We start from the raw sequence: 14,112 nt of genomic DNA, 5'->3' as shown, positions 1-14,112 counted from the left end.
CCAGTCCTAGTCTGGCACTCTAACCACTATGCCACGCTGCTCCAAGGCACACAACACAGTCACCTAAACGGTTCTGGGTAAAGCCATGTTTTGGAGCATAGCCGGCTTCAACTTTCAGAAACATCGCAAGACGTACCACGTGGAGCTGTCCTTTTGCAACTCAGGATTAAGTTGGGAACAGATGGGGGCGAAATTGCAGTTAATTTGATTCGTTGGTGCTCTGTCCTGCTGGGTTTCTGGTTTTGCTTCTTTAAACCCACCTGAGCCTTTCCAGTAGGGTGGGTTGGAAATCTGAAATGTTGGTCTGGCACGATCTGAGGACGCAGCAACCCTCCCTGAAGCCAAGCAGGCCTGAGCCCAGTCAGGGCCTGGGTGGGAAGCGTCACGGACACCCACTCCCATATACACCACCTGCAGTATTTACTCTGGCCTCGTTTCTCATAGAGGGGGCAAATGGGTATCCTGGGTGCTAAAGCCTCGCCCCCAAAATAATCCCCTCGTCCTTCATTGTGACAGAGTTCACGTTCTTCCAATGGTCTTTGGAAGATGCTGCTGCCTAGTCTTCTTCCCCCACGTCCTGCTGCCTTCCTGGATTGGTCCCACCAATTCCGTGTTTGCTTGCCGTAGGGTGTGTGTGTATCTGTGGAGTGCTGATGCTAGAATGGTGGGGAAGGGATCCTGGCTTAATAGAAGGGCTGTCGGATCAACCGCTTGTCTCCCTCCAACCGCCTCCAGGACTGCTGGATGTTTATGGCTTTGAATCTTTCCCGGAGAACCACCTGGAGCAGCTGTGCATCAACTACGCCAATGAAAAGCTGCAGCAGCATTTTGTCAGCCATTTCCTAAAGGCCCAGCAGGTAACGCCCTTCCTATGGCTTTCCCAGAAGGCCGCGCTGTCTCAGCCAGGCCCAGGTTTCAGCATGGGGCAGGGGTGCTTGGGAACAATGCTGTCCGTGGGCCCTGGTTCACCTCCTCTTCTTGTCCTCCCACTCAATTGCTGCCATTGTGTTTCTCTTCTCCGCAGGAAGAGTATGCCACCGAAGGCTTGGAGTGGTCTTTCGTCAGTTACCAAGACAACCAACGCGGCCTGGATGCGATTGAAGGCAGTCCTGTCAGCATCTTCTCTCTGCTGAATGAGGTGGGTCCAGAGTTCGAATTTCCACTGGCAGCCAGCCAAGCCTCTCCTCCAGCCTGCTCCATTTGCTTTTTTCCTCTTCCCTCCCCTCCCCTTCTTCCTTTTGTGTTGTGTCTTTTTAGAATATAAGCCTGCAAGCAGGGACTGCTTTGTTTCTACTGGTTGTGTGTAAGCCACCATGGGAACTTTTTCGGCTGAGAAGCTGGGATAAAAATGCCTTAAATAAATGATAAATACGTCTTCCAACTCTCCCTGCTGCTGCCTTTTCTTTTGCAGGAGTGTCGCCTCAACAGGCCCTCCAACGCCGGGCAGCTTCAAACCCGGATTGAGATCGCTCTGTCTGATAACCCGTGCGTTAGCAGGGACAGGCTGAGTAAAGAGCCACACTTCATCGTTTCCCATTATGCCGGCAGTGTCTGCTATAGGGTGCAAGGGATGCTGGAAAAGAACAAGGTGCGTTCAACAGAAGGACCTTTTTGTTACCAGATCACTTCCAGCATGTTAGCTTAAGTCCAGGAGGGGTAGGAAAACCAGTGCCACTGGGTGATCCTAGACCCTGGGCTTAATTATCTTCTGTGGGGGCCTTTTAGACGGCCCTGTGTGATAACTTCACACAACTAACGTTTCCCTTCTCCCGCCTCTGCCACTCCATGCATGGTGTGGAGAAACCAGATAGGGAGATGTTTTTCTCCCCCTCCCCTAATACTAGAACCCAAAGGGGTCCTCCCATGAAGCTGATTAGTGGGAGATTCAGGGCAGAGAAAGGAAAGACGTCTTCACACAGCGCGGAGTTAAACTTTGGGAACTCGCTGCCACAGGATGTAGTGATGGCCACCAACTTGGACGGCTTTAAAAGGGGGTTAGACAAATTCATGGGGGAGAAGGCTATCAGTGGCTACCAGTCCAGATGGCTGTCTGCTTCCTCCAGCATCAAGAGGCAGTATGGCTATGTACTCCAGTTGGTGGGGAACATGAGTGGGAGGGCGCTGTTGCAAGCCTGTCCTGCTCGTGGTTTTCCCGTGGACAGCTGGCGATTTCAGTTGGCCTTGTGGGGCAGGGCAGTCCAACGGGTGCAGGCTGTATGTAGCCAAAACTGCACTACCCACACAGAAGAGGGAAGTATCAGCGGGCTTGGGGGAACCCCAAAGTTTGCAGGAGTACAAAAATACTAAACAGGAACCCTAAAACCCCTCCACTGAGGACTGAGCATGCTCCCTGGCCACAGAATGTGCTCCTTGGCCACAGAATGCTGAGGGATTGGGTGAGGGCAGAAAATGGACCAGCTGGACTGAACAGAAGCGCTTTATGCTGCAACATTTTGTTAACTGCAATGGATGTTTGCACTTTTGTGTTTCTTTTTGTTGTACGAAAAGGACCCCATTCCCCCGGAACTGGTCCTCTTGCTGCAACAGTCCCAGGACCCCTTGCTTCAGAAATTATTTACGAGCCAAAAAACAAACGAGAACGACATCAAGACTCAGACGAAACCAGTGGTCGTTACAGTGGTCTCCAAATTCAAGGTTTGTCCCATTTATCATTTTTGAAAAATAGATTTCAGACACTCGGGGGCATTTCACTCTTGCCTCTCGCTGCAACCCTAGGGGCTAGACGCTTGCATTTGTTAAACAAAATGAAAGCCGAGATTCTCAGAACGCAGGAGGCCGTGGGCAAGCCTAGACACACGGTGACCTTATGTAAATGGGTAATAGTTGTCAAATAACTAAGGCAATGGTTTCCACATCTAACGTCAGGTGAACCTTGGGTTCCTTGCCAGAGGAAGAATGGCGGGATATAAATGCAATAAATAATAAATAAGCCCTCTCCCCCATTGACTTGTTTCCCAAGGAGCTTGTGTTTGCAGAGGATTCTGGGAACTATTCTAGAATCCATGCTCAATCCATGCAAGGTCAGGCTCACTCTTGCTCCGCATGAACCTGGAGCGTGCCCTAGACCGCTTCCCGTTTCAGGGGATAGTCCGTAATGGCAGGCAAGCCAGGGCAGTGATAGCTGCATCCGAGGGAGACGTGAGTCAGCAAACCCCTTCCGTCGGCCGGGCTGGAATCCGCCGTCGTCTGGCAAACAAAACTCCCAGAATGTCCTCCATCCATCTGCAGCCTCTCCAGCTGGTTACATCAGAGGGAGAGGCGAGTCACTGAGACCTCTCCATCAGTCTAGCTAGGACTGCGGCGTCCCTGCCTATTCCCCAGTGAGAATACCTTTTCAATAAGGCCTTTCCCACAGCAGGCAGTAACACAGGAACGCTGCCACCAGGACCTTTACCTCAGGCCCAGCACCTTTACTCTGCGAGATGTGAGGACACATGGGCTTTTATTCTGACCGGTATTATTCTCTTTATTACTTTACCCTTTTGTAGCCACGAGACATAGGTGCAGGGTTTTATAAAACATAGAAATGTTTATTATTTACAGCAGTTAAACAGTATATGTTAAACAGTAAATAAGTCACTTTAAAAGCTACACACACAGAGACACACACACACACCCTCTCCCACACATGCACACTTAATTACCACTTTAATCCTATACACGCAAATCCTAGTCACTATCTGTCTCTTCGCAATCAGTCTCCTCACTCTCTCTCCACAAGCCCTGTCCAAACTCTCCCCTATCCATACCCTACCCTATCCATACCCTATCTAAACCACACAAGCACAGCTCCTTGTTTATATATCCCACCCCATTTCACGCCCCGCACTCCCTCGATCCTCTCACAGATGTGGATACATCATACCGCCTGACACTCATGCCACTCTAACTCTAGACCTGCTTACCATAAAACATGGAGTCATAACATTAGTACACATATATAACCACAGATTCATAATGCATATTCATGTGACATCACAAGGACCGACCACCATTTGGCTCCTTGCCTCCCAGAACTCCCTCCCTCTGCAGCCATTCAACCAGGCTGCAGCAGAGGGAGAGGTGAGTCAGCGAGGCCCCCTCCATCAGCCCAGCTGAGACCAGCTGCCGTTTGGCTCTTCCCCTCCCAGAACTGGCTCTGCGAGTAGCCATTCCGCCTAGTCATTAAGTGACAGAACCAACAGAGTCCGTATCTGCATTCTTTCCCCATTTTTCCTTTTCCCTCCCCATCCTTTTTTTTTGTATCACGTCCATCACATTGGAAGCCATTCAAGAAAAAAACTGTGTGAATCGTCCTTGAGTGCATTGGCAGAAAGGCAGGATATAAGTGTAGTACATAAATAAAATGTTAAAATAAGCTCATCCAGCATGACTGATCTCCTCCATTGAGGGAACCCCAGATACTCTTCCAAGGAGCACTAGGGTTCTACGGAACACAATTTAAGGCGACCTTCCCCAACCTGGCACCCCCTGGATGTATGTGGACTATAGCTCCTATCATCCCCAGCCAGTGTGCTGGCATCCCGGGGGCGCCAGGCTGGGGAAGGTTGCCTTAAATTGTGTGCAACGGCCTTAAATTGAATGCTGGCTGGGGGTGATGGGAACTGTAGTCTGGTCAGTCAGGTTGCGGCAGCCTGCCTTGAGGACTAGAAGCTTTGGCCATTTAGAAATCGAGACGAATGGATGCGAAACGCAAGCCTGGTTGAACTCCCAAGGGTTTGAAGACTGCGTACTTTCCTCTGTTGCCCTCGTAGGGGTCACTCGAACAGCTGATGGAGCTCCTGCACAGCACCACGCCCCGCTACATCCGATGCATCAAGCCCAACACGGCATGCAAGGCGGCCCTGTTCCGAAAGGACGAGGTCAGGCTACTTCTGGGTATTTTCAGTTGAGTGTCGAAAGCAGATCTGCGTTCAGCTTAGCAGTGGTGGTTCATGTATCTAGTTGTCTTGGGCTCCTTGGAGGAAAGGTGGGGCATATCAGTGTAACCAAGTACATGATCTTCCTCCTCTCCCGTTTTATCCTCACAACAACCCTGCGAGGGAGGTTGAGCTGAGAGTCAGTGACTGGCCCAAAGTCACCCAGCGAGCTTCGTGGCCGAGTGGGGACTTGAACCCGGATCTCCCGTGTCCCAGGCCGACACTCTAACCGCTACACCACACTGATTGGCACGTGTGAGCCGTTGCTTCGCTCATGGTAGAGCGACCGGCGCTTGCCAGCAGCTGACCGAACCCGGCAACTGCTACAGTCACGAACAGTTGCATGAAATGGATCTGTCAGAAGGGAAGCCGAAAAGCTCTTTCAAACGGCCTCGCAAACTGTTCGACAATTGTAGCCCCATCACAGCAGCAGGGAGCACATCAGTGGGGCGGTGAATCCGCTCCGGGTTTCAGTCAGAACTCTAAAGGAGCTTTCCAAGCACCTTGGATATCTCCTTTAGAGTTCTGACTGGTCCTGGCTGAAACTGGGAGCGGATTCATCACCCCACTGACATCGGACCCGCCAGCCTCCACTAGAGCCCATACTTCGAGTGATGGTTAGCCAATTCTGAAGGCTTCTCTAAAGATCCTGGGGTTTGCTAAGCATCTAAATACAGTGTCGGGACTAGGGAGGACGTTCTGTACGGTTGGCACTTCTGTCCCTTCCGGACACTGTCTGTATTTCAGTCAGTGGGGAAGCATGGAGTTGGGACCTCAGGTTTTGAACAGGGTTCCCCAAGCCTTTTTTGGGTCAGTGGGCACATTTGGAGTTTTGATAAAGTGTCATGGGTGCTCTCACAAAATGGCTGCCATGGGGGGGTTGCCCATTCATAAAATGGTGGGCATGGCCAGTCACACAACACTCGTTTCCAGAATGCAAACTGATGAGACTAAAAAAAGAAGCAACTTATTCAAGAATCTTAAGTACAAGGCAGAGGTAGGGCCTGAGTTCCAAAACACAAGTCCACCCTTTTGAACCCAGATAAAAATGGCACTCAGGAGAAGCCCTTCTCTTTGCAGTATGCCAGTCTCCAAGTTAAATTTTTTTAAAGATCTTAAATAAAATTAAAATCAAGAGGGGCAGGGAGCCCCAGTGGTCACCAAGAGGGGTGTCTGTGGGCATCACATTGGAGACCCCAGGAACAGAGCATATGCGGGGTAGGCATACATATGGGAGCAAGTGGTCTCAAGTTACTAGCCCTCACTAAGTGTACTAGCCTGTTGGCCCTTCCACGCCTGGGTTTGTCATTTGCAGTGTGTTGTTACGACAACTGGGAATAGGAGTGAGGGTAGAAAGCACTCCTCCATTTTGCAAAAGCTTTGCTTCCTAGTTGCCTGAAGATGGTTTCTTAATCGCCACAGGCGACCAGGGACATGATTATCTGTTCTTACTAACACTAAGAGGAAGCATATTTAGCAGTTTGTATAGTGTTTTTAAATGCGCAAAGCACTTGCCATAGACTTACCTTGCGATCCTTAAAACAGCCCTGCAAGGTAGATAGGTATTGTTATCTACCCATGTTGCAGAGGTGGGGGCTGAGGCTAAGAGCAAGTAGCCTGGCTAAGGCCACATGATTTCCTGGCACAGGCGAGATTCGAAGCAGAGACTTGTGAGCTCTGCATCAACATCTTCTACTTACTAGAATGCGCCAGCTCATCACGCCTGTCTTTAAAAACCACCCTTCCCTGGCAGGTTCTGCGTCAGCTGGAGGCATGCGGCATCGTGGAAACGGTCAACATAAGTGCTGCGGGCTTTCCCGTCAGGTAAGGCAGGGATGTTGAACCTCTGAACCATGGGCCAAATCCAGCCCGCCCGGAGCTTCAGTCTTGCCAATGGCCACGCCCCTTTCCCCCAAGCACTGATAATTTCATGTTTTATCAGTATCTATTTATTTAATAGATTCATGTACCGTTACCATATTTAACAATTTCTCTTAAGTGGTTTGCTGGTGTTTGTGTAGATTTTCCCCTTTCTAAAAGGTTGAAGTGCCTCTCCTAGGGCTTAGTGACTGGCAGGAAAAGCTTTAAGCTACAGTATGCTGGGGCTTTGCCCCACCCAGGGGTAGGGCTTCCCAAAAGTTGCACATCTTTGCGCATTTTAGATTTCCTAACATGTTGGTTTTGACCACGTTCATCCCTGGATTCCCTCCACTGCACTCGGAAGCAGACACGTAGGGTGGTTGTAACACTTCAGACTGTCGGTGGGAGACAGCTACACTGAAATGCTTACCCACATTAAAATATAACGCAAACTCCCTGCAAGTAAGAACCACAAACCCAGCGCATAAACGTTCTAGCCTAGCCTTTCCCTGGTGGACACCAGGGTCCAAAAAGTAAAAGTGTGTATGTGTGTGCAAGGGGTGTGTGTGCAGTTTTATCATGAACCCTTTCAGATACCTTCCATTAATTGCTATGCAGAGGGGGGAGGATTTGGGGGGGGTTGCCATATGCATGGAGAGTTAATGCAGCTGCGACCCCCCTCGAAAATTACCCTGTGCATGGCAATTTAGTGGAGATCAAAATCTTCCATTGGCACTGGGGGAAAGAACCGAGACGCTGGGAAATAGTTTCGGGGCCCAGGCTCCGTGAGACCTGTCTCAGCAACGCCCCCTGCTTTGGCCCGCCATGGCAATAGGGTTTGTGTGCACATTCGTGGGGCGTGGGGCTCTACCTGCCCAACGGTACGATTAGCAGCGCTTAGGGCTGATTTTTTTCCCCTTTGGCCGGACAGGCTCTCCTTTAGAAGCTTCCTAGAACGTTACGAGGTGCTGAAGAAATCACGAAGGCTGAACTCAGAAGCCACACACCAGGAGAACGGCCTGCCCCATTTCATGGGAAATGGTATGTATTTTAACAGTGTGTCTTTCCCTAGAATATGTCTGAAATTAACTGATCTTGCCCACTTGCTGTGTTCAAGCCATCTATGCTTCACTGTCAAATGCCCCTGGTTTGGTTTTCGTTTTGCTTTAAATTTCTCCCCCCGTTTCTGACTTTCTGATATTCTTGTGAACCTGGGGAAGCCAGAAAAAGCAAAGGACGCTACGTTGAGCGTAGGGCTAAGTTTCCTCAGCATTTCTTTGAAAGGGGCGGAAAAGCATCACTAGCCACACTTTTTAGATAGATATTTATGAGCGGCTCTTTGCGCAAGAACTCGAGGGGCGATGCACATTGGAGCGTGGCTCATTGAAGCACAGCGCAGCTGGCAGTCTGCGCTTGGGTGCGCACAAGATTCAGGTGCGAGGCCCTTGATCCGGCAAGCTATGCATGTCCAGGGAAGCATCCTTAAGCATATCTGGAGAAGGTGCAGAAAAGGGCAGCCCAGATGACCAGCAATTCTCCTACAAGGAATGTTTACAACGTTTGGGGCTTTTCAGCGTAGAAAAAAGGCGAGTAAGAGATGGAACATGGTCGAGGCGCGCAACATTATGCATGGTGTGGAGTGGATACGGAAGGGTTTCCCCCCGCTCTCCGAGTATTAGAACCAAGGGCCCAAAAAAGCTGATTGGCAGGAGATTCAGGACAGATAAAAGGAAGGTCGTCTTCACGCAGCGCATAGTTAAACTGTGGAAGTTGCTCCCACACGAGGGCCCCCAATTTGAATAGCTTTAAAAGAGGGTTATGTAGATTCCTGGAGGATCAGGCTGTCAATGGCTAGGAGTCCTGATGGCTGTGTGCTGCCTCCAGTATCAGAGGCAGGATGCCTGTGTGCACCCGTTGCTGGGGAACATGGGTGGGAGAGTGCTGTTGCAGTCATGTCCTGCTTGTGGACTCCCACAGTCAGCTGGTTGGCCACTGTGTGAACTGAATGCTGGAACAGTCGGACCTCTGGTTTGATCCAGCAAGGCCCTTCTGATTATCTTATCTGGCGCACAAGCCCTTATGACTGCAAATGTGTTTGAAAGCAAGTGGCCAGTGGCTGCAGGACGCTCAGTAGCATTTACCATGCTGAGGGGGGACGTCAGTGCCTACCTAAAGGCCCAAATGAATTATGCAAAGTATTTTTGAACATGCAGAACTGAGCAAACGAAGCTTCGTTTATACAGGTGGCAGGATTTGGTTTTGCTTCGGAAATGGATCGTGTGGTCACAGAGGGGTTTTTGATGCAGAGTACATAAAACTCCGGACTTTGGGGAAACTCTTGAATTTTTTCCCTTTTCTTTTTCATACATTCTGTTCCGTGTATTCTCTGGACGTGTGCGTCCAATGTCTTCCCAACTTCATGTTCCTAGTTCTCCCTGGATCCTTCTTCCGCTCTTGCACAATCTGCTGCTTTCTACGGGAGTCTCTTTTCCAAGCGACGAACCTCACTCTCTCTTTGCTTTAGCAGAACCAGACCAGCCAGGAGAGGTAAGCTTAGATTAGGTCTCCGGTGCCCTGGGGCCAAACTACATGCAACAGCAGCACCCAGACGCATGTTGAGGGGCTGCTCCTGTTCATGTGCAAAGTGGAAATGTATGTGATGTTTAAAAGTGCAAAAGGATCCGTTTCGTTCTTCTGCACCAGCCGTTACTTCTAAGGGTGGCTGGTGGGGAAAGCTGCTATGGGGAAGTGCTGCAGGGGTAAAGATGGTGAGGCAAGGACTTGGCAGTGCCCTAAGAGACAGCATGGTGTAGTGGTTAGAGCAGAGGTGGGGGAACCAGTGGCCTTCCAATGTTGTTCAACTCAAACTCCCATCAGCCCCCAGCCAGTGAGTCAGAGATCATGGAAGTTTATTTGATTTATTTATTTCATAGATTTATATGCCACTTCTCTCTCTCTCATCTTTCTAAGCAACTGTATTTATAAAGCAACGATTAAAATACACAATAATAAATGCAAAAACATTTATAAAAACATTAAAACTCAAAACACCGTAAGTTACAAACAGCCAGTTTGTTAACAAACAGCATCTGGGGGGGCAAATGTCCTCCACCCCCTAGGGTAGAGTGTCTGAATAGGGGCCGGGGAGACCCAGGTTCCAATCCCCACTTGGCCATGGAGCTCTCAGTGGGTCACTCTCTCTCGGCCTGGCCCTACCTCACAGGGTTGTGGTGTGGATTAAATAAGGGCCAGAGAACCGCTCACACTGCTTCAAGCTCCTTGGAGGAGAAATGGCATGTACATTTTCTTAATGGGTTGGATCCAGATTGACACTGGGCCAACAGTGCTGGCGGAAGTGGAACCTGCCACCCCTTCCTTCCCACGGCAGCCTCTCCAGCCCACTGAAAATGCTAGGCAGCTACATCACCCTGCCGAACAGGGTGAGCTGTGGTGTGTGGCGGGGGGAACGCCAAAAATTAGGTGGAGGGACTTTCTGCAGGTGAGTCCCTTCTTCTCGTGGAAGGCAGACCCCAGATCCAGCCCCTGATTTTAAAATAAATAAAAGCACCTGTCTGATGTGCTTAAATCTCAAGATCTGGGCCTGCCCGCCCTCCATCTCATGTAGTTTGGCCTTTGCTCAATGCACATCACTTGTAGTCAGCCTGCAGCGGTTGTGAAGTCAGAAGGCTTTTGTTTTGTTTGTTAAATTCTTTTAAAACTGGCACCGATTTGTTTCCTTTTATCACAGGCTGGACAACAACTCCTTCCGTAGAAGAGGAAGGCGACACTTTACGTGCCGTGGTTCAGGACACCCTTTGGCAAGCGTGCCCCAGCACAAATTCCCTCAACCCTGCAAAGAACAAACCCCATGCCATGCCAGCCTACTGTGGCAAAACCAAAGTATTTATGACCAACTCCATGGTAAGGGGCGCCTAGTGGGTTTTGGAGGGGGAAGTGTTTTGTTCGGTGCTCAGGGTCAACATGAGACTCACTGTAATAGGAGCACGTGTGTGGCGCAATTCTGCAGCGCCGCACTCTCTGCTCAGAAATCGGATCTTTCATTTCTTAAAGAAGATCCAGTTCCTAGCCCTTATGGCTGCAAAGAAAGGCTTGAAGGTGTGTGGGCCATCTCATTGTCATGTCACTTCTTACATTTCTGTACCATGCAATAGCCAAAGCTGTCTGGGCAGTTTACAAAGATTAAAAATGTTAAAAAGTCAGTATTATGCATACTATAAACACAGTTTAGGTACAAGCATATAAAACAGAGCAGACACACACATATCCCATGACCTTATTGAAAACCTACCATATGCCACCAAATACCTGGAAGTACAGGAAGGTCTTAACCTGGCGCTGAAGAGATAACGATGTTGGTGCCAGGCGAGTCTCACTGGGGAGTTCATTCCATAATCGAGGGGCCACCACCGAGAAGGCCCTCTCTCTTGTTGCCCCCTTCCGAGCCTCCCTTGGAGGAGGCACCTGGAGGAGGACCTTACACAACGAGTAGGTTCATGCCAGGAGAGGCACGCCATCAGGTTTTGCGGTCCCGAGCCACGTAAGCCTTTATAGGTCAAAACCAGCACCTTGATTTCTTGTGAAATCTCACAAATCCAAGAGAAAACAGAGCCGGGTGGACTTTGGGAGTCACCAGTCCCTCCCCCTGCAGAAGCAAAATTATCGCAACCTGGGATTCCAGTTTATCTTTGATTTGCATGCATTTCAGACAGGTCAAAGTACAGGTGCAGGGAGCTTAGCGCGGACTACGCACCGACCTGTTCCAAACTGGATTTTAGAAAACAGAATGGCACAACCGCGCCTTTAAAAGAATTTGATCATTACAGTGCCTGCTAACCATGAGGCAGTGGATCTTGTAACAGGATTTCTTGCAGCGGGTTTAAAAAAACAAACCCCAAACTCCAAAACACCCAGAAGGGGCTGCTTGTTTCTGGGAGCAGAACTGAGGGAAGGCCGTCTCTAACCCTTCCCGAATCTGTGGGGAAGAAAGGGACGATGCCCCAATCTAAACTGGCCTTCTGAAGCTACTCTCAGCGCTGAAGAAGGAAATAAAAGAGATGCTACCTACGTTAGATTACCATTCCCTCTATTTCTGATGTTCAGGTTGTGAGTGCCATTCATTATTTAGCCTAACCGGTACCATCCATGCACAAGAGGGGAGGCTTCAGGGAACCCGACAGTTTGCAGAAGTACCAAACAAGACTTTAGAAAAGAACCCAGCACTGTGCTACGCCCGGGGCTGGTGTAGTAAATCGCCTTGCATTGCAGTCAAACGGGAGGGGGAAGTCAAAGCAGCAGAGCACGCGATGTGTCCGTTGAATGTCGGCCGTTGTGTGGAATGCCCCCGTCCCACCCCGTAGTTAAGTACAGGGCTTTTGATTCTGGAAAAGGGGCCGAGGGCCAGCCTGACTGAAGCCAAGTCCAACAGGAAGGGCTGTTTCCCCCTTTTGCAGTTGGAGCTCCTCGAAGCGCACCGCGCCGGCGTCTTGTCCGAGAAAGCGTTCTGCATCCAGTGTTGCTGGCGGCGGTTTAAGAGGCAGGAACGGGCGAAGCGGAGGCAGGCAGCTACCATCATCCAGTCAGGTGAGGGGAGCGCGAAGCAGGCAGGCCCTTCTGAACTAGGTGGACAAAGACACTGACCAGGTATACGGCAGCTCCGTGTGTGTAGCCTTGGGGAGGCACACAGCTCAGTGGCAGAGCACCCACTTTGCACACAGAAGGTCTCCGGTTCAATCCCCAGCATCCTCGTTATAAAAAGACCTTAGATAGCAGGTGACAGGAGAAACCCTCCTCTGCTTGAAACAAGATGGACAAAAAGTCTGACGTGGCCCACTGTTCCTATACCTGCTCTCGCTCCTTTATTTATTGTTTCATTTCTATCCCACCATTTTTCCTCTTGCAAAGAACCTTAAAGTGGCTTACGTCGTCTTCCTCCTGTCCATTTTGTCCTCACAACAATGCAGTGAGGTAGGTTTGGCTGAGAGTCAGGGAATGTTCCAAAGTCACCCAGTGAGCTTCATGGCTGAATGGGGACTGGAACCCGAGGCCCAGTCCAACGCTCTAACCGCTACACCATACTGACTCTCAAATGATTTCCATAATGTGAAATCCCTCTCCTTTGTCGACAGCAATTCGCTCGTGGCATGCCAGGAAACGTTTCCAGAGGCTACGAAAGGCTGCCGAAGTTATCAAAAGGGCCTGGAGGAAATGGAAGGTAAGACAGCAATGTTTAGCCAGGTAAGAAATCTTCCTGGCACCTTTTTGAAAACCAGAAACCAGGCCTGTGCACTCGGTGTGATTTCACAAAAGCAAGAAAAGACAAAGCATAGAATGCAGTACTGCGTACAGATTTCTACATCCTGAGAATCCCAGTTTTCTTTTTCTAATTTTTTTTTGTTTAAGTTTCTAGTCCTCATGACTGCCAAACCCTTGAAAGCATCTGAATGATGCTTGGTGAAATCTCAGATGCTGAGTAAGATTTCTGGGGGGTCAGAGGATGAGGTTCTGTGGTAGGCGTCCTCAAATTTGTGTTCTGCATGTGTTGGACTACAAATCCCATCATTCCCAACAAAGTCTGCAACACACCCAGAGGGCACCAGGTTGAGCAAGGCTGCTCTATGGTTTGTGCCCCCCCCGATTTCCATCCCCGTGAGTAAAAGAAGCAGAACTAAATTCTGCAAATAGTAAAAACTGAAGAATAATTTACATGAAATAAGCAAGGTTCTTGAAATGTCTGGCGTTTCCACTGGCCCAATATTGGGGTTACCTTGGCGCAGTGTTATTAATACCATCCGTGATGTGGGTTTTCCAGGACATTTTGAATTGGAAACTTTTTCCCATGCCCTAAATTGAGTGGGATCTGAATTTAGCATGTTTGACTTTTATTTTGTATAAACAAAACTAGAAAAAACCCACTAATTTTAATTTGCTGTACAAATATTCCAAACATTGTTCCAGTACTTAAAAGCTTTTGAGCTACTTGACTAGGAAAATAAAACCAGTAAAGTGCCGTTACTGCGCACCCCTATGCACGTCTACTGAGAAGCAAGTCTCATTGAGTTCAAGGGGATAACTCCCAAGTAAATGTGTATAAGATTGTTTAAATATAACATTGGGCAGAGCAAACTCAGATTATTTTTATGGGAAGTAAGGCACTGGAAACCGCTAACGTGCTAATTTTAGCTTGCTCAAAGCACTGTGCGTTGCTCATCTGTGAGGCCATTACTGCTTTTAAGCTGCCGAATTTGACTGGCATGATTTCCATTTCCCACATATAGCAGTGGGAAAATGTCTG

At 49.3% G+C, this 14,112-nt stretch overlaps 1 protein-coding gene across 2 annotated transcripts in view; it reads left to right on the top strand.

Annotated features, from left to right (window-relative positions):
- MYO19 (myosin XIX) overlaps nt 1-14,112 on the top strand; it is a 46,338-nt gene that overhangs the window by 23,850 nt on the left and 8,376 nt on the right. For both annotated transcript variants that reach the window (XM_084822692.1, XM_084822691.1), the window contains 10 exons: nt 736-857; nt 1,025-1,138; nt 1,412-1,588; nt 2,509-2,655; nt 4,776-4,883; nt 6,694-6,764; nt 7,732-7,841; nt 10,549-10,721; nt 12,272-12,401; nt 12,947-13,032. In XM_084822692.1, the coding sequence (XP_084678818.1) occupies nt 736-857; nt 1,025-1,138; nt 1,412-1,588; nt 2,509-2,655; nt 4,776-4,883; nt 6,694-6,764; nt 7,732-7,841; nt 10,549-10,721; nt 12,272-12,401; nt 12,947-13,032 (1,238 nt within the window). The remainder of the gene's footprint in view (nt 1-735; nt 858-1,024; nt 1,139-1,411; nt 1,589-2,508; nt 2,656-4,775; nt 4,884-6,693; nt 6,765-7,731; nt 7,842-10,548; nt 10,722-12,271; nt 12,402-12,946; nt 13,033-14,112) is intronic.

The sequence above is a fragment of the Heloderma suspectum genome, chromosome 16 (genome assembly GCF_057233095.1).
Source record: "Heloderma suspectum isolate Gila_16-S chromosome 16, 16-S_ref, whole genome shotgun sequence".
Classification (NCBI taxonomy): domain Eukaryota; kingdom Metazoa; phylum Chordata; class Lepidosauria; order Squamata; family Helodermatidae; genus Heloderma; species Heloderma suspectum.
The sequence above is the reverse complement of the archived record's forward strand: the minus strand, read 5'-3'. Positions and strand labels throughout refer to the sequence as shown.